This window comes from Oncorhynchus tshawytscha, linkage group LG23 (genome assembly GCF_018296145.1).
Source record: "Oncorhynchus tshawytscha isolate Ot180627B linkage group LG23, Otsh_v2.0, whole genome shotgun sequence".
Taxonomy (NCBI): domain Eukaryota; kingdom Metazoa; phylum Chordata; class Actinopteri; order Salmoniformes; family Salmonidae; genus Oncorhynchus; species Oncorhynchus tshawytscha.
This window is the reverse complement of record NC_056451.1, coordinates 10,195,740-10,221,726: the sequence shown is the minus strand read 5'-3', so window position 1 is coordinate 10,221,726 and position 25,987 is coordinate 10,195,740. Positions and strand designations below refer to the sequence as shown.

The window sequence follows — 25,987 nt, the reverse complement described above, 5'->3', positions numbered from 1 at the left end:
CCTCAAGCCAAGACAGGGTTAGGGACTTGCCTCAAGCCAAGACAGGGTTAGGGACTTGCCTCAAGCCAAGACAGGGTTAGGGACTTGCCTCAAGCCAAGACAGGGTTAGGGACTTGCCTCAAGCCAAGACAGGGTTAGGGACTTGCCTCAAGCCAAGACAGGGTTAGGGACTTGCCTCAAGCCAAGACAGGGTTAGGGACTTGCCTCAAGCCAAGACAGGGTTAGGGACTTGCCTCAAGCCAAGACAGGGTTAGGGACTTGCCTCAAGCCAAGACAGGGTTAGGGACTTGCCTCAAGCCAAGACAGGGTTAGGGACTTGCCTCAAGCCAAGACAGGGCCCAAGGAAATGTCAGTTTACTTGAAGGGTATGCATGCAGTCTTGTCTACTGTATATTGTACTGTATATAAGATATAGTATGCGAAGAACCTGAATCATTGATAACCTGAACCATACTCCTAATGTGAAAGATTATCATAAAAAGTATTTGGTCAACAGCATTTAAAAATAAATGACTGTACTTTTTTTTTAGTTGAACTGAAATTACTGTTAGTAATCAAGCTTTTTGATTTTATCTTTCCTCACCTGCACACGTAACAATACCAACATAATGATGTACATTGTGCAACTCATCCTGCTATTTCACAGTCAAAGATGACAGAAGTGCTGGCTAAGATTCAATCCCTGTCATGGAATGAGCACCAGTGAATATAGAGTTGTCATCTCCACCGTTGAAAGGAGACACCAGAAAGTGGGAGTGCTCCATTGCTTTGACAGCAAAGCAGAGACACATAACCATCCCGTACCTGTCATCCACTGTACATCAGTACAGTACATCACAACATAATACTGTGCTTACAGTTCTGAAGAAGATAAAAACAACCCCTTACAAAGGCCTGTTTAGACATGTGGCAGGTTTGTGCCTATATTAAGATTGAGTGTTATTTACGGACAACAGATAACTCACTATGATGAATTACAGTTCTAAATGGACAAAAACACATGGTTTCCTATGACCAATGACATATCATGGTTTGCCCATTTAGACTAAAAGTACAATTTTAAAGGACAACCAGCACACAGGCACAAACTAAGGACCCTGAAATACTGATGCTGAACCACTTACCTGAGTCCCACCGTGCTCCCGTTCCTGTGTGCACAGGACACCGTGCGACTCTGGTATCCCACCTGGATGTCCCAGAAGGGGCTCTCCTGCCTGTTGAGCCGGTTCCTGGTCCGTTTCTTCTGGATCAGCTCCCTAGTATCAGGGTCTTTGACCCCAGGCCTCTCCCTGGCCCCCCCTTTACCCTTCCTATGCTTGGCCTGCCGCACCGGCCGGGAAATGGGGAGAGAACAGGGCATCCAGGACCCCACCCTGAGGCTGTACACCCCCTCAGGCCCCTTACAAGGCCCTGGCTTACAGGTGTGGAACTCGGTTAGGTTTGGGCAGGCGGAACCCCCGAAGAGTGGAGGCACAAGGACACTGCGCACCCGGTTCTTTAGGCCGGTTCCACAGGTTTTTGAGCAGGACGTCCAGGGGGTGAATTCAGACACCACACAGTCCTGAGGGCAGGGGATGAGGCAGGCCTGCTCTAGTCGAGGCTTGGGCTCAAAGTACTCACAGATGGTGTCGTCTCCGAGAGATTCGTCTGACTTTAGTACGCAGCCCACCTCCCGGGTCTGAATGCCCTCCTCACCCCCATTGCATACGTATGGCCGCAAGCCCCCAAAGGTTCTTGTTGACACGGACACACACTGGTTCCAGGCACCCAGTTTCCAGTCGTAAAGGTCCTTGTGCCAGTCGCACACACGGAAGCAGTTCTGCTGGTTGGAAGGCCGCTGGGACTGGTCACAGTTGGTGTGGAGGGTGGTCCAGCCGTCCACGTGGGCACACCACACAGCCCGACTCTGGCTGCCACCTGGGCCACAGTCACTGCCCATACATCTGCCCCATGGCCCTTGGGAACACAACACAGACAGCGTTAAAATAACTATGAAATAGGCCAGAATTAGGCTTTTTAAAATATGTTTTACATCAAATGGTAAAGTGGACACAGTGCACACTATACAGTACATCAATTGATGGCAAATGGATTATTTTAGGGGCGGTAGTTTATTAATCAGTTGGAAAAAGCAAACCATACAAATATCAACCATAACGTAGAATTAACCCACATCAGCTGGCACAGTGGACGGATCGATGGCGACCAAAAATGTCATAGAGAACACGTCTTCATACCTGGAGACTCACAGCATATTTACAATTCATGCACTGAAAGATTAGTACATCAGCTATTCTACCATAGCTCCCCTTTCAGCTCCACGTTGTACTCTGAATGAAGTCTCCATTGCAGCCATAACACAATAACTTTCTCTGACTTTTATCCCCACACCAAACCTCATCACAGTAAAAACAATCTGCGGCTTAGCAGCAGTGTTGTTCATTGAGTCATTCAGCTCAACCTAATCCATGGCCATGTTGTGCTCTGCCGTTGTTATCCACATTCTAGTGACAGCACAGGACAACCGAGAAAGAAGAGGAGACTTCACCTCAGACCAACCCCTTCCATCTACAGCCAATTGACTGTGTTACATGATGGCCTCTGGCTGAGTGGTCTCTGGGTGAGGGGGCCTTGTGTTTACCCATGTTGCACCCCTGAACCGATTGCCACCCTGTGGAGGACAAAGAACTCTAGTCTTGCTGAAACCGGGTGAAACATTTCCTGCAATTATCAGACCCAAATGCCTCAGATGACAGCCTATTAGTGGACTCATCTCCTCGCTCAGCTGCTGATCTCGCTGGCAGGAACTGGCTTCAATCAGTGTGTCAGCATGTCGACAGAAGCCTCAAAGCACATCACACATGGCTGTTCTATTTCCCCCTATATCAACACAAGATCAATGCCCTGCTGTCAGACTTCTCATGCATCCTATATACAGTGGCAAGAAAAAGTATGTGAACCCTTTGGAATTACCTGGATTTCTGCATAAATTGGTCATCAAATTCGATCTTATCTTCATCTAAGTCACAACAATAGATGAAGATAGTGTGCTTAAACTAATAACACACCAATTATTGTGTTTTCCTTGTCTATATTGAATACATAATTTAAACATTCACAGTAGGTAGGAAAAAGTATGTGAAACCCTAGGCTAACGACTTCTCCAAAAGCTAATTGGAGTCAGGAGTCAGCTAACCTGGAGTCCAATCAATGAGATACGAGATTGGAGATGTTGGTTAGAGCTGCCCTGCCCTATAAAAAACACTCACAAAATGTTTGTTTGCTATTCACAAGAAGCATTACCTGATGTGAACCATGCCTCGAACAAAAGAGAGCTCAGAACCCCGAATTGATAACTTTGCATAAAGCTGGAAAGGGTTACAAAAGTGTCTCTAAAAGCCTTGATGTTCATCAGTCCACGGTAAGACACATTTTGCAGGAGAATGTTAGGCTCTCTGTCCGCCAATTGAAGCTCATCAGAAGTTGAGTGATGCAACAGGACAATGACCCAAAACACAGAAGTAAATCAACAACAAAATGGCTTCAACCGAAAAAATACACCTTCTGGAGTGGCCCAGTCAGTGTCCTGACCTCAACCCAATTGAGATACTCTTACATGACCTCAAGAGAGCAGCTCTCACCAGACACCCCAAGAATATTGCTGTAATGAAACAATTTTGTAATGAGGAATGGTCCAAAATTCCTCCTCACCATTGTGCAGGTCTGATCAGCAACTACAGAAAACGTTTGGTTGAGGTTATTGCTGTCAAAGGAGGGTCAACCAGTTATTAAATCCAAAGGTTCACGTACTTTTCCCACCCTGCACTGTGAATGTTTACACGGTGTGTCAATATAGACAAACACAGTCTGCTGATAATTATTTGTGTGTTATCAGCAGACTGTGTTTGTCTATTGTTGTGACCTAGATGAAGATCAGATCAAATTTTATGACCATCCATGTATTCCCAATGAAATCCATGTATTCCCAAAGGGTTCATATATTCTTTCTTGGCACTGTAGTTGTGATTCAGGGGATGTCTGGTCATCCGTTAGCTACCGAATAGATTGGGGTTCATTTAATAGCCTTTTGAAATGGGTTGTCGGGGGTATTCGGCACAAAAGAGGCAGGGGGTAAACTATCTGGAGCATTCCCAAGGCTTATCCCTTATATGTTGTTTGCCTGAGTAAATGATTTCCCCAATAGCAAAAGGAGCTTACTTTGAAGTTTTGTTAGACACATGGTGTGAGCGGTGGGATCTTAGCAGTGATTAGGTTGTTGGCACTCCATGATGAAGACAGTATGGCATGAAACACATTCATTTTGGAGCTGTAGCTACATGTCATGGAAGCCAAACTGACATCCTCTCATTGAATGCTGTTAAAAATGCAAAACAGCTCTTTAATCCCCAATTGTAGGATAAGATCATCCATGTTGGGTCATGGCGTTGTGCTTGATGAAGGAATGAAGTACAGAACTAACGTTTAGTATATCAACAGTTATCAACATCAACAGTCTGAATAGTATACTATAAATTATAAACTGGGTGGTTCGAGCCCTGAATGCTGATTGGCTGAAAGCTGTGGTATATCAGACCTTATACCATGGGTATGACAAAAAAAATATTTTTACTGCTCTAATTACGTTGGTAACCAGTTTATAATAGCAATAAGACACCTCCGGTTTGTGGTATATTGCCATTGTACCACGGCTAAGGGCTGTATCCAAGCACTCCGTGTGGCGTTGTGCTTAAGAACAGCCCTTAGACTTGGTACACTGGTCATATACAACAACCCCTCGGACCTTAATGCTTGAATATATAACTCAGAGGGAGATTTTAACGTTTTCACACAATGTCCAAGAGCCTTAACAGATCTCCCATAGGCTCAAGTGCACATACTCCCCTCCCCGCAAATTAGGCTGGAGTAAGAAGTGTAATATCCCAACTGTTGGAAAGTAAGTTGGATCTCTCTGTCCCAATGTGTTCATTAATGGACAGACATGTTTTGGCTCCCCCAGGGTCATCCTCACTAAGGATGGTGTCACACAGAGCTGTTCACTTGGTTGTGTTTGCTTGTTATTGATCCATCTAAGACAGGAACTACTTACTGCCAAGGTCAGGGATCATTTTGAGCTGTCCTTGCTGTCTGACAGATGCTAAAGTGGTGGTTGCCAAGAAATCCCTGTTGTTACTTCTGGTTTAGGTGTCTCACAGAGCACTCAAAATGTATGTCATTCTACAGACTGTTAGGACCAGGTTGGACTGGTATTATTATGAGCAGATTATGTTTGCTTTATGAAAACCACTTAAAATAAAGTGCAATCACATCTCAGATGGCCAAAGCTACAAAAAGAACTATAAAATGAAAGCGAGCAAAAGACCTTGTGTCCCCTAATTACCATACCCAACTCCTAATAATGTTCAGTTGCAGCACAGAGTGAAACGGAATACAAAAGGCCCTCTTAAATACAATTGCACGTAACCCTTGGCAGAGATGAACGTCAACACATTGAACATGCCATGCTGAGTTCCTGTTAAGGCCAGTAGAGCAATTCATTAGCTAAAAGGCTAAAACGCTTGCAAACAATCTGATGAGCATAACACAAGGTCAAACTGTGTATCCCTTCAGAGAGACCACATAGTCCTAAGGGGTAGTACAGAAGTCTGCATTTGAAGAGAATGCATCATACATTCTTAAATTACTAAGTATGGTCAGAGACTTCATTTCACTTCCAAACATTGTATTTTTTTTATTTTACTAGGCAAGTCAGTTAAGAACAAATTCTTATTTTCAATGACAGCCTAGGAACTGTGGGTTAACTGCCTTGTTCAGGGGCAGAACAACAGATTTTTACCTTGTCAGCTCAGGGATTGGTTCTTGCAACCTTGCAGTTACAAGTCCAATACACTAACCACTAGGCTACCAGCCACCCCATAAGAATGAACAAATGAACATTGCCCTTTTATTATTTTTTATTATAAACAACACCAAATTGTAAATCATGGGTTATAAATATAAAAGAGAAAAATATGTCTGAGGAGAAGGAAGAGGCCAGAGGCTACCACTTAATGTCTGCTGAAAAACTTTGAGCTGCTTAACATTCATGGATAATTACCGACCCTATGTTCAGTGTGATCTGGGCCCTTGGCCATGTTTCTACCTCTCACAATTGACCTGAATGTCATTAGCTGGAATACCACAATGACACTTCCATCTTTTAAAGGGCTTTTTTTATGATTCTGATTCATCAAGCACAACATACATCACTGCACATAACTCTAAGGCAGACTTTCGATTTATCCCATACAATGTGAAACAGTTTCCTCCATTTAATTATATTTTTCCCAAATAGGAAACATTGTGCAGGCTCTGTGTCATTATTGATGCCATGCCACCTTTATGAACTAGTGTCATGGTTACCATCTGCTAGTCATTGAATTGGACTCGGCTAATTAAATCACGAACTTCAGTGATCAATAACAAATCGAAGGTGGAATACTGCACTGCAGTAGGAGACAGACTCATTTGTCACCCCTGCAGTGACAAGATATTTTGGGCATTCTGCACAAACCACCCATTCATATGTGTGTGTGTCAAAATCCAACTGTCAACGCATTCAAAAGCAGACAAATTTCAAAAGGTCAAACGTAATGGTCTATTGCTCCACTTGGAAATCTGTTCAAGCCGTCAGTAACAGTAAGAACGCAATCAATAAAACCTCATAATTTCCTTGACGCTCAAAATCCACGACCAATTCAACAACCTGCCAGAGGCATAAAGGTTGCCCTATGCATGCTAACCAACGTCCTATGATTTCACTAGCTGCCACTAAAGCAGCAAACACCACAAAAACAACATGTTTTACAGAAACACCTCACACTCCACAGTTGTGTCTAAAGGTTTTGAGAATGACACAAATATTAATTTTCACAGTCTGCTGCCTCAGTTTGTATGATGACAATTTGCATATAAGTCCCTCTTTGCCATGCAAATGAACTGAATCCCCCCAAAAACATTTCCACTGCATTTCAGCCCTGCCACAAAAGGACCAGCTGACATCATGTTAGTGACTCTCTCTTTAAAACAGGTGTGAGTGTTGACAAGGCTGGAGATCACCCTGACATGCTGATTGAGTTCAAATAACAGACTGGAAGCTTCAAAAGGAGGGTGGTGCTTGGAATCATTGTTCTTCCTCTGTCAATCATGGTTACCTGAAAGGAAACATGTGCCGTCATCATTGCTTTGCACAAAAGGGCTTCACAGGCAAGGATATTGCTGCCAGTAAGATTGCACCTAAATCAACCATTTATCGGATCATCAAGAACTTCAAGGAGAGCGGTTAAATTGTTGTGAAGAAGGCTTCAGGGCGCCAAAGAAAGTCCAGCAAGTGCCAGGACCGTCCCCTAAAGTTGATTCAGCTGCGGGATTGGGGCACCACCAGTACAGAACTTGCTCAGGAATGGCAGCAGGCAGGTGTGAGTGCATCTGCACGCACAGTGAGGCAAAGACTTTTGGAGGATGGCCTGGTGTCAAGAAGGGCAGCAAAGAAGCCAGGAAAAACATCAGGGACAGACTGATATTCTGAAAAAGATACAGGGATTGGACTGCTGAGGACTGGGGTAAAGTCATTTTCTCTGATGAATCCCCTTTCCGATTGTTTGTGGCATCTGGAAAAAAGCTTGTCCGGAGAAGACAAGGTGAGCACTACCATCAGTCCTGTGTCATGTCAACAGTAAAGCATCCTGAGACCATTCATGTGTGGGGGTGCTTCTCAGCCAAGGCAGTTGGCTCACTCACAATTTTGCCTAAGAACACAGCCATGAATAAAGAATGGTACCAACACATTCTCAGAGAGCAATTTCTCCCAACCATCCAGGAACAGTTTGGTGACGAGCAATGCCTTTTCCAGCATGATGGAGCACCTTGCCCTAAGACAAAAGTGATAACTAAACAAAACATAGATATTTTGGGTCCATGGCCAGGAAAATCCCCAAACCTTAATCCCATTGAGAATTTGTGGTTAATCCTCAAGAGGTGGGTGGACAAACAAAAACCCACAGATTCTGACAAACTCCAAGCATTGATTATGCAAGAATGGGCTGCCATCAGTCAGGATGTGGCCCAGAAGTTAATTGACAGCATGCCAGGGTGGATTGCAGAGGTCTTGAAAAATAAGTCAACACTGCAAATATTGACTCTTTGATTCAACTTCATGTAATTGTCAATAAAAACCTTTGACACATGAAATGCTTGTAATTATACTTCAGTATTCCATAGTAACATCTGACAAAAATATCTAAAGACACTGAAGCAGCAAACTTTGTGAAAATTAATATTTGTGTCATTCTCAAAACTTTTGGCCACAACTGTACACTCTAACTAACACATGGATCTCTTATGTGTGTTGTGGGAGTTGATCTTGTTGCCCAAATGTTCTTTTGTCCCAGTTTGAGGCAGGATGTTGTGGGAGGGGCAGTCAGTGACCTTTAAATAATGGGATAGGGATGGGAGTGTCCCTCCTGCTTTGCAGTGATATTCAACATGCCCATCATGCAGCTCTGACAGGCATGCTTTTTGAGAACACAGGAAAGGTAAACCAGATAGCCAACAGTAAATCCTACCATAATTAGTCACAATCCACTGAATCATATTTCAATGAAAGGGAGAGAGCTGTTTTCAGATAACACGCATATGTTATCTATTGTAATTGTGGTCAGACACAGTAACTGGACCAAATCAAAAATCTACCATTCATAAAATTGATATGTTGACATTTGAAGTTCAGAGGTTGGACATTTTGATTGATTACTTCCACGAATTCTAACTGATTCTGTCTCTTCATCTGGGAACAGACTGCAGTGTTCTCCTTAAACAATAGTTATAGAAAGGATAAATGGCTGGAGGACACAATGAACACATTTCACAGCGGAATAGACTTCCATTATGCAAAGTAATAGAATGGAATGGATTTTGATTGATTCCATCAACACAAGCGCTTATTGAACTGGGATACAAATAATCACATGAGCTGCAATGTAGCCTATACGCTGATCACTTTACGAGATTAAACAAGTTGTAAAAAAAAAAAAAAGTATGTAAACCACTAAAATATGAAATATATTCCAGGAAAGAATGAAATAGAGTGCATCGCCTCAGGTTTCAGTTAGATATCCTATTCCATGTAAAGCATTTGGAATCCACTGCAATACAAAAACAAAGCCCCTGAAATTATGCCAGCAAATCTGCATTTGAAGCAAAAAAGTCCGCCATACTGAAAAAAAGACGAAGAATAAGACAAACCACAGAGAGAGAATGTGCCCCTTGGTGCTTGGCGCTGCAGTTAAATATTAATATGATGCCAGTTAGGAGCACATTGTTGACTCCAATCTAAAGAGGCACTTCCACGGAAGACTTCCTTGGTGTGGTAGAGGATGTGAGAGGTGGGGTTTCATTGCCTATAATCTGCCCTTTAAAAAAATCCAGCCATTAGTCTGCGAGGAAAAGCTGCACTGGCTGGCTTTACATGAAGTGAGCTGGGTTGTGAAAACACTTGCATGTGTTGCTAGGAAGCCTGCACGGATACCATGAAAAGGGGCATCGTTTGCATTTCTCCTTTAGTAGGGAAAATCATAGTGCCGCTGTTATTGCTATATAACCTGGGGGCATATACAGTCTACACAGGCATATACAGTCTACACAGGCATATACAGTCTACACAGGCATATACAGTCTACACAGGCATATACAGTCTACACAGGCATATACAGTCTACACAGGCATATACAGTCTACACAGGCATATACAGTCTACACAGGCATATACAGTCTACACAGGCATATACAGTCCACACAGGCATATACAGTCTACACAGGCATATACAGTCTACACAGGCATATACAGTCTACACAGGCATATACAGTCCACACAGGCATATACAGTCTACACAGGCATATACAGAATGTCATACGTTATGCTAATGCGTTATGTGACTAACTCTTTGCTACTGTGTCTGCTATTGTTGTGTTAGCTAATTTTGTGTCAATCTTGGTTTTCAAAGTGCTCTTGGCATAAATGTGTGTGCCAGTACATCTTTGTTCATGTGAGTGTGTTTCTGTTGTACGTGTGCACGTGTGTGCTTGTGTGCGGACATGTGGGGGCATGCGCAAGCGGGCTTGTGTCTGCATGTGCCGTGTTCCCGTGTGATTGGCCTGCACGTGTGTGTGTGTGACTGTTGCTCCAGGGCCAGAGATTTGATAATGTACCTGCCACTTTATTGAGATAAATGCTCCAATCACATGGTGAGATCTCCCGCCCTCTGGAGCGTCTCTGCCAAAGATTAGATTACTGCTTCCTACGATGCATCATTCTCTACATCTCAATTCAATAGTAAAGTAACACAACACTGGGAGATTTCATAGAATAAAGGATTTACAACGGGCACTGAGGAGGTGTCCTCCAAAATGAACACACATGTTCTAAAAAGGCAGCCAATTGCAGCACAATGAAGAGCGACATGGAGGTTTAACCTTTTCATTTTACCGCTGACAGTCCACAGCAGGTCATGGATGAAAGTAGAAATAGAAAGTGAAATGTTAATTATTGTTTGGTGGGACCGGAAAGTCAAATCAAATCAAATCAAATTGTATTAGTCACGTGCACTGAATACAACAGGTGTAGACCTTACAGTGAAATGCTTACTTACGAGCCCCTAACCGACAGTGCAGTTTCAAAAAATACAGATAAGAATAAGAGATAAAAGTAACAAGTAATTAAAGAGAAGCAGTAAAAAATAACAATATATACAGGGGGATGCCGGTACAGAGTCAATGTGCGGGGGCATCAGTTAGTTGAGGTAGTATGTACATGTAGGTAGAGTTAATTAAAGTGACTATGCATAGATGACAACAGAGAGTGGCGGTGGGGTGGAGAGGGGAGGAGGGGGGTGGGGGTAATGTGAATAGTCTGGGTAGTCATTTGACTAGATGTTCAGGAGTCTTATGGCTTGGGGGTAGAAGCTGTTTAGAAGCCTCTTGGACCTAGACTTGGCGCTCCAGCAGAGAGAACAGTCTATGACTAGGGTGGCTGGAGTCTTTGACAATTTTCAGGGCCTTCCTCTAACACCGCCTGGTATAGAAGTCCTGGATGGCAGGAAGCTTGACCCCAGTGATGTACTAGGCCGTTCGCACTACCCTCTGTAGTGCCTTGCGGTTGGAAGCCGAGCATTTGCCATTCCAGGCAGTGATGCAACCAGTCAGGATGCTCTCGATGGTGCAGCTGTAGAACCTTTTGAGGATCTGAGGACCCATGACAAATTTTTTCAGTCTCCTGAGGGGGAATAGGTTTTGTCATGCCCGCTTCACGACTGTCATGGTGTGCTTGGACCATGTTAGTTTGTTGGTGATGTGGACACCAAGGAACTTGAAGCTCTCAACCTGCTCCACTACAGCCCCGTTGATGAGAATGGGGGGAATACTTGGTCCTCTTTTTCCTGTAGTCCACAATCATCTCCTTTGTTTTGATCACGTTGAGGGAGAAGTTGTTGTCCTGGCAACACACGGCCAGGTCCTTGACCTCCTCCCTATAGGCTGTCTCGTTGTTGTCGGTGATCTGCCTACCACTGTTGGGTCATCTGCAAATTGAATGATGGTGTTGGAGTCGTGCCTGGCCATGCAGTCATGAGTGAACAGGGAGTACAGGAAGGGGCTGAGCACGCACCCCTGAGTGGCCCCTGTGTTGAGGATCTGCGTGGCAAATGTGTTGTTACCTACCCTTACCACCTGGGGACGACCCGTCAGGAAGTCCAGGATCCAGTTGCAGAGGGAGGTGTTTAGTCCCAGGGTCCTTAGCTTATTGATGAGCTTTGAGGGTACTATGGTGTTGAACGCTGAGCTGTAGTCAATGAATAGCATTCTCAAATAGGTGTTCCTTCTGTCCAGGTGGGAAAGGGCAGTGTGGAGTAAAATAGAGACTCCATCATCTGTGGATCTGTTGGGGGGGTATGCAAATCGGAGAGGGTCTAGGATGGCTGAACTATGACTTTGTCTGCTACAACAAAGCATACGTTTAGAGAACAATACAATTAAGTCACCGTTTAGAAATGACATTAATCCTATAATCTTATAACGCTCCGTTTACAGAGCTCCGAAGACAAAATACTAGTCATTCTCAATAACACTTAGAGGTTATTCTCTATGATCCCAGCAAAGGTTGATAGTTCATATCAACTAAGTTACATTTGTTGATCAAATGACAGGTAACTTCAAAGGTGACAAAACATCTGTGAAGGCGGTGGCAACGTCTACAGTACTATACTTCAGACTCAACACCACTCTTCAAAGATGACAAAACATCTGTGAAGGCGGTGGCAACGTCTACAGTACTATACTTCAGACTCAACACCGCTCTTCAAAGATGACAAAACATCTGTGAAGGCGGTGGGAACGTCTACAGTACTATACTTCAGACTCAACACCACTCTTCAAAGGTGACAAAACATCTGTGAAGGCGGTGGCAACGTCTACAGTACTATACTTCAGACTCAACACCGCTCTTCAAAGGTGACAAAACATCTGTAAAGGCGGTGGCAACGTCTACAGTACTATACTTCAGACTCATCACCGCTCTTCAAAGATGACAAAACATCTGTGAAGGCGGTGGGAACGTCTACAGTACTATACTTCAGACTCAACACCGCTCTTCAAGGGTCGTTTTGGCAGTCAAAGGCTAATCATAGATTAGACAAAGCTTAGAGTTGCGAAACATCGATCCTGATCCGACAGAGACGTTGACATGTTAGTGTAAACAAGACCTTGGTTTCGATCAGGACACGAGAAAAGATAAGGACAGGAATAGGCTGAGCGGTCCTCAATTCACGACAATGTCGTGTGGGTCCACAAAAATCATCACGTGACCTGTTACGATTGAGACGGATCTAAGATTGATGCTAGTAGACGGAACATGTTTCTTATCAATTACCGGCTATACTATACAACAGAAAGGGCGAGAAACTGTTGTGTTGGGCTGATAATTAGTGCAACATGGGAAAATAACACTTCTAGGACACTAGTGGCTAAACATGGAACACAAGGTGTGGACTCTCTTTCCTGGGCCTATGGGTATCCCTCTTGGATTGTGATCCAGCAGCGCTACTCTTTTGGACTGAGTAGGAGTGTGGGAGGTGTTGGTAGAGAGTGGATACCCCAGCCAAGCCTAGCACAGTACACACACACAAACACACACATACACATTCACACACACACAGTGGGCCAAAACAGACAGACAGCCTTCTGTCAACTCTTTTCATGTTTGCTTTCATTTCATATCAGTTGTGAGATGTACGATGTAAACAGCAATAAAAACACACCTTCGGGGTGAAAATGATTTCGGATCATGTCTCCGAATCAAAAATGAATGACTATTGATTGCACGTACATGCAATAGTACTCTTAAAAGCCCTCAAACCATTAGAATGTGTTCGTGTGAATACCAAATCTGAATGTCAGATTATGTCGTACTGTACATGCATACTGTACATAAATACATACTGTATTTACATGGAATGCAAGCCCCGAGATGAAGAATAGAAACGTGGCACACTATAATTCACCATCATTCAATTGAACCATCTAAGGACAGACGGCCTAGATCTTATCGCTCACAATACAGAGACAACATGCTAGATGACCTAGATCTTATCACTCACAACACAGAGACAACATGCTAGATGACCTAGATCTTATCACTCACAATACAGAGACAACATGCTAGACGACCTCGATCTTATCACTCACAATACAGAGACAACATGCCAGATGACCTAGATCTTATCACTCACAATACAGAGACAACATGCTAGATGACAGATGCAAAGGCCTATGAGGGCAGGAAGTGTGTACCAAAGAGAGTGGTTTACCCTCACACCTGTTATTTCTCTGGGCAAACTAATTCTACCTTTTCATTTCTTGATTCTAAAACCAACAGCAAGGGTCGGGTAGAGGTAGCTACAGTGGTCGTCCTTTGGGTGATCCAGTTCTAATGATTTTTGGGGGAACGATTTCTGAGCGCATGACGGTGAGGTTGGGGAAACTGTTTCAGAGAGCATGATGGTGAGGTTGGGGAAACTGTTTCAGAGAGCATGATGGTGAGGTTGGGGAAACTGTTTCAGAGAGCATGATGGTGAGGTTGGGGAAACTGTTTCAGAGAGCATGATGGTGAGATTGGGGAAACTGTTTCAGAGAGCATGATGGTGAAAACTGTTTCAGAGAGCATGATGGTGAGGTTGGGGAAACTGTTTCAGAGAGCATGATGGTGAGGTTGGGGAAACTGTTTCAGAGAGCATGACGGTGAGGTTGGGGAAACTGTTTCAGAGAGCATGATGGTGAGGTTGGGGAAACTGTTTCAGAGAGCATGATAGTGAGGTTAGGGAAACTGTTTCAGAGAGCATGATGGTGAGGTTGGGGAAACTGTTTCAGAGTGCATGATGGTGAGGTTAGGGGAACCGGTTTCAGAGAGCATGACGGTGAGGTTGGGGAAACTGTTTCAGAGAGCATGATGGTGAGGTTAGGGAAACTGTTTCAGAGAGCATGACGGTGAGGTTGGGGGAATGATTTCTGAGCGCATGACGGTGGGGTTGGGGGAACGGTTTCAGAGAGCATGACGGTGAGGTTGGGGAAACTGTTTCAGAGAGCATGACGGTGAGGTTGGGGAAACTGTTTCAGAGAGCATGACGGTGAGGTTGGGGAAACTGTTTCAGAGAGCATGACGGTGAGGTTGGGGAAACTGTTTCAGAGAGCATGACGGTGAGGTTGGGGAAACTGTTTCAGAGAGCATGACGGTGAGGTTGGGGAAACTGTTTCAGAGAGCATGACGGTGAGGTTGGGGAAACTGTTTCAGAGAGCATGATGGTGAGGTTAGGGAAACTGTTTCAGAGAGCATGACGGTGAGGTTGGGGAAACTGTTTCAGAAACTGAGGTTGGGGAAACTGTTTCAGAGCATGACGGTGAGGTTGGGGAAACTGTTTCAGAGAGCATGATGGTGAGGTTAGGGAAACTGTTTCAGAGTGCATGATGGTGAGGTTAGGGAAACTGTTTCAGAGTGCATGAAGGTGAGGTTAGGGAAACTGTTTCAGAGTGCATGATGGTGAGGTTAGGGAAACTGTTTCAGAGTGCGTGAAGGTGAGGTTAGGGAACCGGTTTCAGAGAGCATGACGGTGAGGTTGGGGAACCGGTTTCAGAGTGCATGACGGTGAGGTTGGGTGAACGGTTTCAAAGTGCATGATGTTGAGGTTCGGGGAACGGTTTCAGAGAGCATGACTTCGAGGTGGAGGGAGGTTTTGCTGCAGTCTCTCAGCAAAGTGTTGAGACGTTTACTGAGATCTCAGCTCTCAAATTGACAGCGACACTGACTGCAAGTCCACTGTGAGGTCTTGGTAGGATGTTGGGAAATAATTGTATATTATGTTTACAAGAGAACCATATTGTGAAAGGGCAAAGCAGTGATGATAGGTTTATCGTCCTCTGACTTCTTCATCAATATCCTCAGATCCCGAAAAACATGGTAATTAAAATGGTTAGTGAGCTTTCACTAAGCATCTGTACCACTGATTCATTACAGTAGATAGAGCTTGTTAGCCATTCTCACCCATCCAGACATTGCTCTAATGCTAAGAATAACATGAATGATTGACAGCTCCCGGTCCCGGAGGACCCGAGGTTCTCGCTCCCTCTAATTTGAGCTGTTTCATTGACACGTAGCGAAAGAGAGCACGTCAACATCAGAGAGGCTCATAAATTCTCACAAGCATTCATTCGGCTTCAAATATCACACCCTGGATCACGAGAAGGAACTTGTGTGCTTGTGAAAGAGCTCAACCACTTCAAAAGGCTTAAACCAAAGACTGAGAACTCTACAACAGTATTATATTTATTTAAAAACGGCATCATTTGATTTGAATGAATACTCCGAAAAGTTACGATAAAACCAGAATATCTTCTTCACATGTTGCATGAGCATACTGTGTGTGTACGTGTTGCTTTGGATAATATTTTTTGCATGAAGTGATATTTCCTGCATAGATGCGGAGGAAAGGACAAATACAGCGAGAGTAGGATGCGGTAATCATCTCAATGTCAACTCTGTAACTAAGAACAAACGCTTTGAATTATGAATCAGGGACTCTGCTGCAAGCTATGTCAGTGAACATGAATGCTGTTCAGGCTATGGCATCTTTGATGATAAAATAGAGAGAAAAGAAGTATTGGGTGTACTGCATTGACATTATATCATACTCTCCAAAGAACTGCTGGAAAACTGTCAAATTGTTGAAAAGAGATAAAGGTATTTTTCAAGAGAGTGAACTTGATCCAGCAGCATATTGCCTAATGATCCTGCCATGGGTGGAAGACGAAAGAGAACATCATTCTCTACAAGAAACATCAACTTCCTCAGAAAGAACTGTCCTCTGTTCTCACGAAACCAATGTATTCAACACGTAAAGTCTCTGCTTCATCTCTTGGTTTAATTCGGGCACCAGAGGTAAGCTCACTAAATGCAATTTCATAGCCTTTTCCATCCTCATGCCGCTATTACAGGAACACGAGCCCAGTTGGTATCCGCGCTACACCGGAGTGACGAGTGGCGTTGCGCCTAATGAAATCACGAGGCAGGGGGGAAAAAAGTGTTAACCTGGAGCCACAGAAATAGCCCCCGTGTCAAGTGGAGGGGAGCGAACTGTGATCCCAATCTCAAGCATTTCCACCCACAGTGCTAATGCTCCAACCCCCTCATTTCTCCCCTCCATGTTCCCCTGACAGCTCCTCCCTCTGTTAATTGGCCAGATGGGGAGATTATGGTACCTCTGGGACACGGTTGCTAGGATATTCATGGTGGTCACGGAACAGACACGGATCTCGTCATTTCTCGCTTCTCTTTGGTGTGAAGGTCTCAAATGAGATGCTCTCGAAGGCGTTGGTTTCCAAACATTGCACACCAATTGCTGATTTTGTCCATATGGTTATTTATCAGTATAGCTATACTGTATGTCCCATATCAAATCAAATCAAATGTTATTGGTTGCGTACACATATTTTGCAGTTGTTATCGCAGGTGCAGCGAAATGCCTATGTTCCTAGCTCCAACAGTGCAGTAATACCTAACAACGCAACGCAAAAATCTAAAAAGAGAGGAATTAAGAAATATAGAGATATTAGAATGAGACCTGTCAGAGTCCGGAATAGAAATATACACTGAGCTCCAAAAGCATTGGGACAGTGACAGTTGTTTTTTTTGTTTTGGCTCTGTACTCCAGCACTTTGGATTTGAAATGATACACTAATTATGAGGTTAAAGTGCAGACTGTCAGCTTTAATTTGAGGGTATTTTCATCCATATCGGTTCAACCCATTTAGAAATTACAGCACTTTTTGTAGATACTGTAGTCCCTTCATTTTAGGGGACCAAAAGTATTGGGACAAATTCACATATACTGTATGTGTATTAAAGTAGTACAAAAGTGAAGTATTTGGTCCCATATTCCAAGCACACAATGATTACATCAAGCTTGTGACTCTACAAATTTGTTGGATGCATTTGCTGTTTGTTTTGATTGTGTTTCAGATTATTTAATGCCCAATAGAAATGAATGGTAAATAATGTATTGTGTCATTTTGGAGTGACTTTTATTGGAAATAAGAATAAAATGTTTCTAAATACATCAATGTGGATGCTACCATGATTACGGACAGTCCTGAATGAATCGGGAATGATGATGAGTTAGAAAGTTACAGACGCACAAATATCATATCCGCCAAGACATGGTAGCCTCTCACCGTTATAATAACAGGGAGGTTAGCATCTGGGGGGGGATGATATTTGTGTGTCTGTAACTTTCTCACTGATCATTATTCCCGATTCATTTAATTCATTCAGCATTATCCGTAATCATGGTAACATCCACATTGATGTATTTAGAAACATTTTATTCTTATTTAAAATAAAAGTGACTCCAAAATGACACAATACATTATTGACCATTCATTTCTACTGGGCACAAAATAATCTGAACTCATGCTCAATCCATGTCTCGATTGTCTCAAGGCTTAAACATCCTTCTTTAACCTGTCTCCTCCCCTTCATCTACACTGATTGAAGTGGATTTAACAAGTGACATCATTAAGGGATCATAGCTTTCAGCTGGATCCACCTGGTCAGTCTATGTCATGGAAAGAGCAGGTGCTCTTAATGTTTTGTACACTCAGTGTACATACAAAGTGTTTCAAAACAGTATTTAAATATTATTAAAGTGACCGGTGTTCAATGACTATGTACATAAGGCAGCAGCCTCTGAGGCACAGGGTTGAGTATTGAGTGGTAGCTGGTTAGTAACAGTGACTAAAGTTCAGAGCAGGGTACTGGTCAAAGGCCGGCTAATGATGACTATTTAAAAGTCTGACGGCCCGGAGATAGAAGCCATTTTTCAGTCTCTCGGCACCAGCTTAGATGCACATGTACTGTCTTCGCTTTCTAGATGGCAGCAGCGTGAACAGATTGAATGATATTGTTATCAATAAGCATTCAATGTGTCAGTTTCGAAAGACACAAGCCTGACAAAAGCCACACATATTTTACGTACACTGCATTGGTGGATGTAGAGTTCATACACTCTATTTGCCCCTGCCAGCTGTGCAGCTCTCTAGCCTGTATTTTCAAAGAGCCAATGTAAGGAATCAATATCAATAATTGATGCTGAACTGTACAAATCACGGGCCCTCTGAAAGATTACGTCTTGCACAATCATATAGCTTGAGAGAGAAGGAGGTCCTAAAAGAGATCCCCCAAAGAATTCATTAGTCCCAGGAAAACGTACCAAATGGGGGGTCTGTTTGTACACCAGAACAGTAGCATAAATCAGCATACACCAACACATGAGCCAATCTACTAGAAGGATGTTTAGTGAACCAGAGGAATGATGAAACTGTATGAGGGCTGTGCCGGCTTGCCAGTAAAACCACATGGCTGAACCTGTAGTGTCCAGCACCTGGACCACAAACGTACACAATGAGAAATACATCTGAATTCATGTTGCTTTGAAAACGATTTGAGAACGTCTTTACAACAAATATTTTGCTTTTGATTGAGATCCAGGCTAGATCTCAAAGAAACATATGTTGGGTTGTATTTATAGACCATGAGCATCTTCCATATTCCATGCATTCCTGAATGTTATCCGAGCACTGAATCCTCTATGAAGCAACGGAAAGCTACATGAGAGAGAAACTCATTAGCCACAAATAAACCACCCACAGTTCCTCACATCTGTTCCAGCTCCACACATTAGAACACACCACCTTCAACGAGTCACAGTGTAACAAGATGCTCCATTCTCGGCTCTCTCTTTGGTGATGTCTTTGCAGGATTGCAGGTAGAGACTGCAGCTTTTGCTGGTGTTTCGTTGTGGAGTGGGAGGCCTGAAGTGAGGCACACGCACACACCTCGCTGGTGGCACACACTCTTCGCTGTGATCACACCAGGGGTCGGGTGCAATAAAGGCTGCCACCCTCAATCTGCAGGCGAGGAGAGCAAACCTCTCTGTTTCTGCTCTTTGATTCCACCGCTGTGCTGAGCGAGGTAAACATGAGAGGAGAGGGGAGAGAGGGGGGAGGGGGGGGCTTCTGTCTTAGAACACGCATGCACTCCGAACATACACACATATACCCACAACTTCCTTTCCCCTGACACACACACTCATTTACTGTAAACACACTAATCATTAATACCACAAAACATATTAACACTGTAGTACTCTCATACACACGCATGCGCACACACACACACGCACACACGCACACACACACACACACACACACTGAAACACACCCATTTAGACATGTGCCCAGACGATGGGTTTATTTATGTGTGCCCTCCATAGTTGCTTCTTTTATTCATTGATCAACGGAGTCTGCTTTGAATCTGCAGCTTGATACGCCATCATCATCCTACTTAGATACAAATCCCTCTTCCTCCATCCACTCACAGTGTTTCTCAGCTCAGTGACAACCCACAAACTGCGTATTTAGATTCCATACGAGTTAAGACAACACAATCATACTAAACACACATCAACTAATAGCTTTCCTGTATCTGGGATAGAACACGAACCCCAAGGGCAATGCAAACGCAGCCAGAAACGCCGGGACTCATCTCGTCAAACATAGGCACCTTTTCCTGTCACAACATCTGGAACTTTCCACAGTTGAAGGTTTAATCATGTTGCGGTGGCAGGGCATCAGGATGGGAGGAGAGAGAGTGGCAAATCCATTAAATATGGATTACAGTGGTAATCAACAGAGAATGGGACAGGAGGGCAGAGGGGGTGGAGAGCTGCCAGGTAGGCAGGCTGCTGGCACACAGAGTGGGGAGCAGCAACAGCATGGACATGGGGGTACTGTACCCAGACAGACTGACACAGATCCCCCTCTACATGCTGCCTCAAGGTTCCATCTGTTAGTGTTAGGGGGCATGGGTGTAGAAGAGGGGGAGAGTAAATATGACAACGGAAGCATTTCTGTTTCCAGTAAGTGTGTGTCTGTTTGGGGGGATTGTGTGTGTGTTTGTGTGTGTGTGTGTTTCTGAGTGACACTGAAGACATTCAGTGTGACAACTCTGAGTGTGATTTGGGAATATTGTAGGGTAATGTTGTTGCAAGCCAGATGTTGAAGGCCACATGGGATTTATTTCCTCCCAAAACATGTCGTATTTTATTACGTTTTCTGAGCAAAAAAAAATAAACAAAACGTTATTTTTTGGTTTTATTGTTGGACATAAAATACTGTAAAAACACCAGCAAAACAGCTTCAAGTGATTTACATTTTCTAAATCTGTTCCCAAAATATTTCACGCATAATAATAAGACATGTGTGATCGTATACAACTGAAAGCAAGGTTTGAAATTATTATGTTTTAGTCAAATATTATATCTGTCTGGGCTTGCAGTCTACAAATGATTTGGAATTATGTTCCGGGCCCCTGACCATCCACTCAATATTTTTTTTATCTACAGTATTTGATGATCCCTGCCCTACTTCGTGGTTTATTTATTTGGATGGTATTCTGCATTTGACTGTATTACTATACGAGTATACGAATAAAGGATATAAGATCGTTTTGGGGCTCAGAAATGTAACCACTACAAGACAATCCAATGGATCAGATTGAAATTTGAGTGACTGAGGGGATAAAACTAAAGTGAAAGGCATTTTCTGATGGGCCGAAGTCGAGCTCTGTAAAAAAAGGGAGTCATCTGGTAAAGACGGTCTCTTACTTTGTAGCTGTGATCCTTAGCTTCGCCTTTCCAGGGTCAGATGACTTCAATCCAAAGAGAAGTGTTCAAAGAGACCCCAGTAGGTGGACAGATCAAAGAATCGCAATACCAGCCAAGGTCTGTGTTCTTTAATACTGCATTTCCTGTGAATCAAACACTACTCTGCCATACCCCCCACGTCTCAAAGAAAGATGGGAGAAGTTTGGGGAAATGGAAGGATGAGAGAAGAATGATTCTCCCGTGGCAAGCCTTTGATATAGGATTTGAGGAACATAGAATAATGCAGTTTTCAAGAAACGACAAGAGAGATAGGGAGCTGGATGTTGAAGTTGCTACAAGTGTATTTTGCTATAATGTGGAAAAGTAGTTTGAGTTTAGAGACTTGTAATTATATGCACTTTCAAATACAATCCTCTCTTAGGAAGTAGGAACATAAGATGGACTGGTAAAGTAAGTCACCTGGTTTTCACAACAAGGCCGAAACACATCGGGATATAAGCTACATTTGAGAATACATTTATTTTGATGGATGGAAATAAATGCCATCTGAAATTGAACAGTGCACATCACTTTTGAAGCCAAAGTCGTGTAGCAATACCCAGCCACTGAGGTAATAAAGAGGGATTCTCTGACTTAATCAATCTTAGGGTTTGGCAGCAGCCTGGACTTAGGAAGTCATATTATTCCCCTCGCCACATTATTCCATCCTGAGATTCTGCATCCGTTTTCACAAGGGTCATCTGTAGCTACTTCTCCGCTCTTCTTTCTCCCTCGTTCTCTTACTATCTTCTCTCTCCTCTCTCTCTCTATCTGAATGTCTGTCACTCGCGTTTCTCTTTCTCTCTGCACTCTCCATCTTTCTCCCTGACTCTCTCTTTCTCTCTCCTTCTATCCTTCTCTCTCCTGCTGTCTGCTGCTTTCGCTCTCTTTCTCTTTCTCACTCTAAAAACAAAGGTACCCCAGACGAGATAGATCGTACGTGAGGGGCATGTGAAATCCACTCGGACAACTGAGTATTATAATGTCATGCACCCTTAAAGGTTAATACAGGCTGTTCCCATGCAATAGACTTAAGCCTTTGATGATAACCAATTCATTTCATAGAGATAGTGGCGCAGTTGAAGGGAATTGATGCCACTGGGGATAGCCTCTCTCTCTTCCCTCTCCACTACTGATTCTCTTTCTCCTCCTCTCTCTTTCAAATCAAATCAAATCCAATTGTATTTGTCACATGCACCGAATACAACAGGTGTAGACCTTACAGTGAAATGCTCACTTACAAGCCCTTAACCAACAATGAAACCATTTTAAGAAAATGCCTTTTTTTCTTTTAAATCACTGTTTTTTTAAGAAAAAAAATGAAAAGAAATCCTAAAATAAATAATACAAAAAAAATCCTATCTCTCTCCTGGTTTCCTCTAGCAACAGCTTGGTCCATCTTTCTACACTGTAAAAAATGGGACGACGCTGCTGTTCATCTGAAGTGCTTTGACTGATTGGAATGATTTGAAAATTACGCTTTAGTTCGTTCAACCTATTCTATTAAATTTGTCTGAAATCAGATAACTAATTCGACAGGATGAACGTGATTTTTAAAAATGGAATAAAGGTTCTAACAGCGGTGGGATAATGTAGCGGCGGAAGCCTAACAGAAGAGTTTGAGGCGTGGCATATTGGGGGTGTGACTTTCAGATTGTTCTTTTTGCCCAACGTGAGAGTACATGTAATTCCAGTTCATCTAGTATATTGTATTCCTCACGCAAAAATGTAATCTACCTTGTCAGCATCTGTAATGATAATTGCGTAAGTGCGAAGGGTCCCCACAACACTCAAGGCCATGGCCTGACAGCGCTGCGGCGCCTAGGGGAGGGATCTCTTCTGGGCCCCAAAGGACAGGACGGTAATTGACTCAGAGGAGCAGGAGGAGGCGAATTTGATAAGGACTCACCCCGTTCCTGTACAAAGGACCAAAGACAGCCTTTTAAACAATGTGACTTTTTAACATGTTTTACCTTTGTGAAATCATTTGTACACATTTGACATGGTTTTTACAGGATTTGATGTGTGTGGGGGTTGTGGGGTTTACAAGATAAAGTACTTTTATTCATGGTTGTTCCTATTGTTTTTAACAACATGTGCTTTTGAACTCATTTAAATGTAATATTCAAATGCTGTTTTTATGCTTTTGTGATGTTTTTACGTGTATAAAATGATGTACAAACATATGAGCTGTTTTTAAAGGAAATGCAACAATGAAACCTTTCCAAAGGAAAAACAAAAGTGCATGTGATACTAAAGATAAGGTAGGAAATGTTTGGTTGTGATCTTGTTGTAGCGAAATGTGACAGTCTTGTGTAGAGAATATGGAAATATTATTTATATGTATTGAACAAACTTAATTTCTTGTTTGATAGGGAATTTATTTAATTGCTTGTATCCCAATTGAGGGCATTTGGATAGCTTATTCTAAACTAAAAAGTGAACTTGGAACAAGATGAAAAAATGGGTTATATTTAATTTAGTTATTTATTAGGTTTAAACAAAGGGGAAAAGTAAGTGTTGAAAGAAATAGGTTGCAACTTCAGATATACTTTGGTAATAATAAAATAAAATAGTTGGCATTGAGTATTCGGTTTCAACAAATGTAGTATTTTCAATTGAGAAAACCTAACTTATTTACTTGTAACCAGGAAGTCTTTTTTTTAGGTTGATCCATTTTTTTACAGTGTTTCTCTGCATACTGTATCTTTCCTTTTTCCTCCACCTCTCTCTTGTTTCCATCCCTCCATCTCTCTCCACTCCCTCCCTGTCTCTCCACCCCTCTCTTCTCTCTCCCCCACATGGTATCTCCTCTCCAGTCTGTGATCATGTAAATACCAGATGCAGTGGGGTCCTTCGGCCAAAGTGCTTCACACTAGGGTTCGGGCAGTCAACCAGAGAAGCCCTGACCATGGAAGAGAGGGCTTCAATGATATTAATCCTCTGAAAATTGCCATTGGCCAGGGTAAGATTCTATCCAAACCAGACTTTCTTTAATGGAGTGCAATAGCAGTATAGTGCTGATCCAGTGCCTTCTTACACTGATTTAGATGTGTTATCAGTGGAAAACATCTATTTTTAATGGCGGCGGCGGTGGGGGACAGATGAAAGGATGTGTCCACATGCAACAACCACCCCCCCCCCACCAGCCCCTTCAGATTTGCAATAGTCTCACCCGAGGGTTCACCAGTGGGGTACAACAGCAGCAGGACTGACCTAGATTTTGCACACATATATAATGCAATGTGGTCGCACGTACACACACACACAAATGCATGCACACACTCATGCACTCACGCAGTCACACAAGCACACGCTCGAGCACACACACAAACCTGTCTGTGTTCTGTTAAACAGAGGAAGGGCAGAGAAGAAACAGCCCTTCCCTTTTAAGTATTTTTTGTTTGTGGCTGTGTTGATTGTTTTGCACTGTTATTGTCACTACCGCTTATTTTAAATAATATTGCCCATGATACTTTGTTTTCTACTGCGGTAAAGGTATTACTTTCAAGAGCTTGGGACTTTCAGCATTTTTGTCAAAATTGATTTATTGATATAGCCTTGTTCTGTTCAATGTTCTCTACCTATATAGTATTATAAGTACTCTAATTCATGTTGTTAAGTAGAAAATAATACAATATAAAAATTGCTGACACCATTCAAGTCAATGAGGCTTCGGGAACGTTAAAGCCAATTATCTCAGAATCATCTTTTTACAGATGGAACTTATATAGTCAAGCTCTCGACTCTCTGTCTTGCCATGAAGTAGTCTAAACTTAGGGTCTGCACTACCACTCTACAACAGGGAGCCAGAATTTAACAGGTACAGGTGCGAGGGGTTTACGTCATCACATAAAGCAGTCGCCATATCACTGTTGCCATGGCTACAGCTTTCCAGCAGCTCCAGAAGGGGTGGAGGAATGACTGACAGCTGTGACAGCTGTGTAATCCCACCGGAACCTCTCTGGAAAAACACAATCTTCATTAAAGGCCCAGCCGCTCAGCCTTGCCGCCCGCCACAGATCCACCAACCAGAGAGATGAATACAGGGAGAGATGGGAATGGAGTGGGAGGACTGAGTGTGGATTCATAGAGCCAGCACTTGATTAGGATTATTCTGACATATAGAAATGGAGGGAGGTTTCGGGTACAGAGTGCTCGGGCTGTCTTATTTCCGAGCCCAGATGAAGGCACAGACGGAGGCATGGTGAAAGACGCAAGATTTGTAGTTCAAATAAATGACTAAAGGTCCAGTATTGTTTGATATCTCTAATAACCAACCAGCTGAGAGTTCAGAGGTGATGAATGGAATGGAATTGCAATGGTGATGCTCACTGGAAACACATGACAGGTACAGATGGTTTAATAGCCAGGACATTAGTGGATTTAAAAAAAAAAGGCCTCAAACTTGTAATCAGTCGTGTTTGGTCCATGTCTCCGTGACAAATGTCATCACAGAGGTCAGCACCAACTCATGTCATCCCTCATTATCTTGGTCTCTATGACATGCACGTACATCATCGTACTGTGTTCATCTTGGGTATTAGTCGTAGTCGCTGTTATTTCGAAATTGGTCATTGTCCAAGTTATTATTGACAATAATAGCCACTTGTATCATTGTAGAACGGACAA

General features: G+C 43.0%; 1 protein-coding gene across 3 annotated transcripts in view; it reads right to left on the bottom strand.

Moving 5' to 3' along the window:
* LOC112222563 (thrombospondin type-1 domain-containing protein 7A) overlaps positions 1-25,987 on the bottom strand; it is a 103,838-nt gene that overhangs the window by 64,132 nt on the left and 13,719 nt on the right. For all 3 annotated transcript variants that reach the window (XR_006079709.1, XM_042304567.1, XM_042304568.1), the window contains exon 2: positions 1,125-1,956. Coding sequence is in view for 2 of the 3 variants with exons in the window: in XM_042304567.1 (XP_042160501.1) it covers positions 1,125-1,956 (832 nt within the window). In the remaining variant the exon portion in view is untranslated. The remainder of the gene's footprint in view (positions 1-1,124; positions 1,957-25,987) is intronic.